This window comes from Penaeus monodon, chromosome 23 (assembly GCF_015228065.2).
Source record: "Penaeus monodon isolate SGIC_2016 chromosome 23, NSTDA_Pmon_1, whole genome shotgun sequence".
NCBI classification, from domain to species: Eukaryota; Metazoa; Arthropoda; class Malacostraca; order Decapoda; family Penaeidae; genus Penaeus; species Penaeus monodon.
Window position 1 is genome coordinate 36,778,657 of NC_051408.1, and position 2,364 is coordinate 36,781,020.

General features: G+C 47.9%; 1 protein-coding gene across 1 annotated transcript in view; it reads left to right on the forward strand.

The window, feature by feature from the left end:
- The first annotated feature begins 243 nt into the window (after nucleotides 1-243).
- The window catches only part of LOC119587970 (arrestin homolog), a 3,797-nt gene continuing 1,676 nt past the window's right edge, over nucleotides 244-2,364 (forward strand). Inside the window, exons 1-5 of the mRNA XM_037936683.1 lie at nucleotides 244-394; nucleotides 949-1,070; nucleotides 1,221-1,454; nucleotides 1,588-1,935; nucleotides 2,237-2,364. Coding sequence (XP_037792611.1) covers nucleotides 352-394; nucleotides 949-1,070; nucleotides 1,221-1,454; nucleotides 1,588-1,935; nucleotides 2,237-2,364 — 875 coding nt within the window. The 5' untranslated portion in view covers nucleotides 244-351. The remainder of the gene's footprint in view (nucleotides 395-948; nucleotides 1,071-1,220; nucleotides 1,455-1,587; nucleotides 1,936-2,236) is intronic.

Below are 2,364 nucleotides of genomic sequence, written 5' to 3' on the forward strand. Positions count from 1 at the left end.
AGGAAACACCATACTCATGAGCGACCCCCGACAACAACACCGCCATCCTCATCGTGACGCAACCCCTTTGGCCACGTCCATTGAATCTGCAAATGAAAATGCTCACGTCAGAGCGAACACGTGGAAGTGTGCCTGTCGGTAATCGCATTAGGCCCTTCCCCCTGCGTGGAGAATCCGCCCCTGAGGGTGGGGGACCCGCAAATATTCTTACTAATAAGATTATCCGAAGCAAGTATATAGGCGCGAGTGCGAATTTGCCGGCCATCCTGCCTCCGTTTATCGCCGAGCAAACAGCTACTCTCTGTGTGTGAATTTATCTCTCTCCTCCGAGGAAAACCCAAACTTACTTCGATGGTGAACGCCGTGAAAGTCTTCAAGAAGACCGCTCCTAATGGTACGTTGGACTGTCTCTTGCGTATCCCATGGTGTTCTGAAGGACTGTGATCTTCGGTGTTTTCCGTCTGGTCTGGATATATTGGCGCGTCTCCTCGGAGTTAAGAAGGCTGTTTTCAACTTGGCTTTTGTTTTACGTGGTTTTTGCATTTAGATTCTCGACTCACAGTCCAAATTCTAGGTTGAGTCCAGTGCGGTATGATAATTTCTTTGAAGAGAATCTTAACTATAGCTTTTGTATATCTTCCTTTGATTTGTATTCCTTTTAGACACGATTTTTTAAATAAATTCAAGTAGGGAAATATAGATCATACCTGTGGCTTACATATCTTGCTTATTACAATGCTCATTGCATGAATCATGAATCGTGACTAAAATTCATTCGTGGCATCAATATATCTAAAAGAGATAGGAATTAAAACAGTTATCGCATCTAGAAAAACAAAATGTGAGCCTTTCAAAATCAAAATTGATTATTCATGATTGTACGGCTTAAAAGACGAAAAGTAATATATAATCCATGCAACCTCTCAACCAAGTGCCATTCCTCCCCAGGTAAACTCACCGTCTATCTCGGTCGTCGAGACTTCGTAGACAACACCAACACCACCGAGCCCGTCGATGGCATCGTAGTCTGCGACAATGACTACCTACGAGGCCGCAAGGTCTACGCGACCGTGAGTATCTGCCCCTGGATGTATTAAATTGTCAAATTTTGTCATATATGAATGATGCTGTAAAATGGGTCGAGAGTATTTTGTTATGCTTAGATTTTACATTCCTCGATTATTTTCCTTTGCGCCCTTATTCAATTTCTTCCTTCCTAGGTCACGGTTACGTACCGTTTCGGTCGCGAAGAGGATGAGGTCATGGGCCTGCACTTCAGCAAGGAGATGCAACTCGCCTCGCAGCAGATCTACCCAAGCAGCGACACACCCGAGTTAACTGCCGTCCAGGACCGTCTCCTGAAGAAGCTCGGGGCCAACGCCTACCCCTTCGCCGTGACTCTTCCCGCGAACGCTCCCTGCTCCGTCCAGCTCCACCCCGGGACGGAGGATGCGGTGAGTGCTCGGGGCGACTCGGTTTCGTTTAGTAGAGAGGGTGTGGGTTTAGAATGAAATGCAAACGCGATAAAATGAGCTTCAGGTTAAGCTTGGTTTTAGTTCTCTATGACTCTTGTGTCACGCCCTTCAGATCAAGCCTCTGGGAGTCATCTACGATCTGAAGGTGTACGTCGGAGACAACGCTGACGAGAAGCCCCACAAGCGAAACTCCGTCAACCTCGCCGTCAGGAAGGTCCAATATTGTCCTGCCGGCGGCAACAGGCGCCAGCCGAGCACCCTTGTCTCCAAGGGCTTCACCCTCTCACCAGGGAAACTCAACATGGAAGTTAACCTTGACAAGGACGTCTATTACCATGGCGAGACCATCATCCCCAACATCAGCGTCACCAACGGCAGCAAGAAGTCGGTGAAGAACATCAAGTGCTCCGTCGTGCAGCACATCGAGGTCACCATGACCAACAGCCACATCACTCGCGAGGTAAACTGACCCTTCCTCTAGTCCCTGGAGACGATGACAAACAATGATAATCTCTCTCGACAATCGCTGACTCGTAAATCACACAAACGACTCATCCACAAAGCAAAATCAAAACGTCACAGAAGTCTCCTTGCCTATATTCAACAACAAAGAGAGAGAGAGAAAACAAAATAACTACGCAAACAGACCTAATGTCCTCACCCATTCAATACCAAAATGACCCCCCCACACGTAACCACCAACCACCCATGACTACCTATTCCCCGGTAAACCACTAACCACCTCCTTTTCCCTTCTTCAGGTGGCTGGCGTCGAGTCTAAGGAGGGCTGCCCTATCACCCCGGGCACAACACTGAACAAGACCTTCAACTTGAACCCTCTTGCCACAACCAATAAGAACAGATACGGCATTGCTCTCGACGGGAAGCT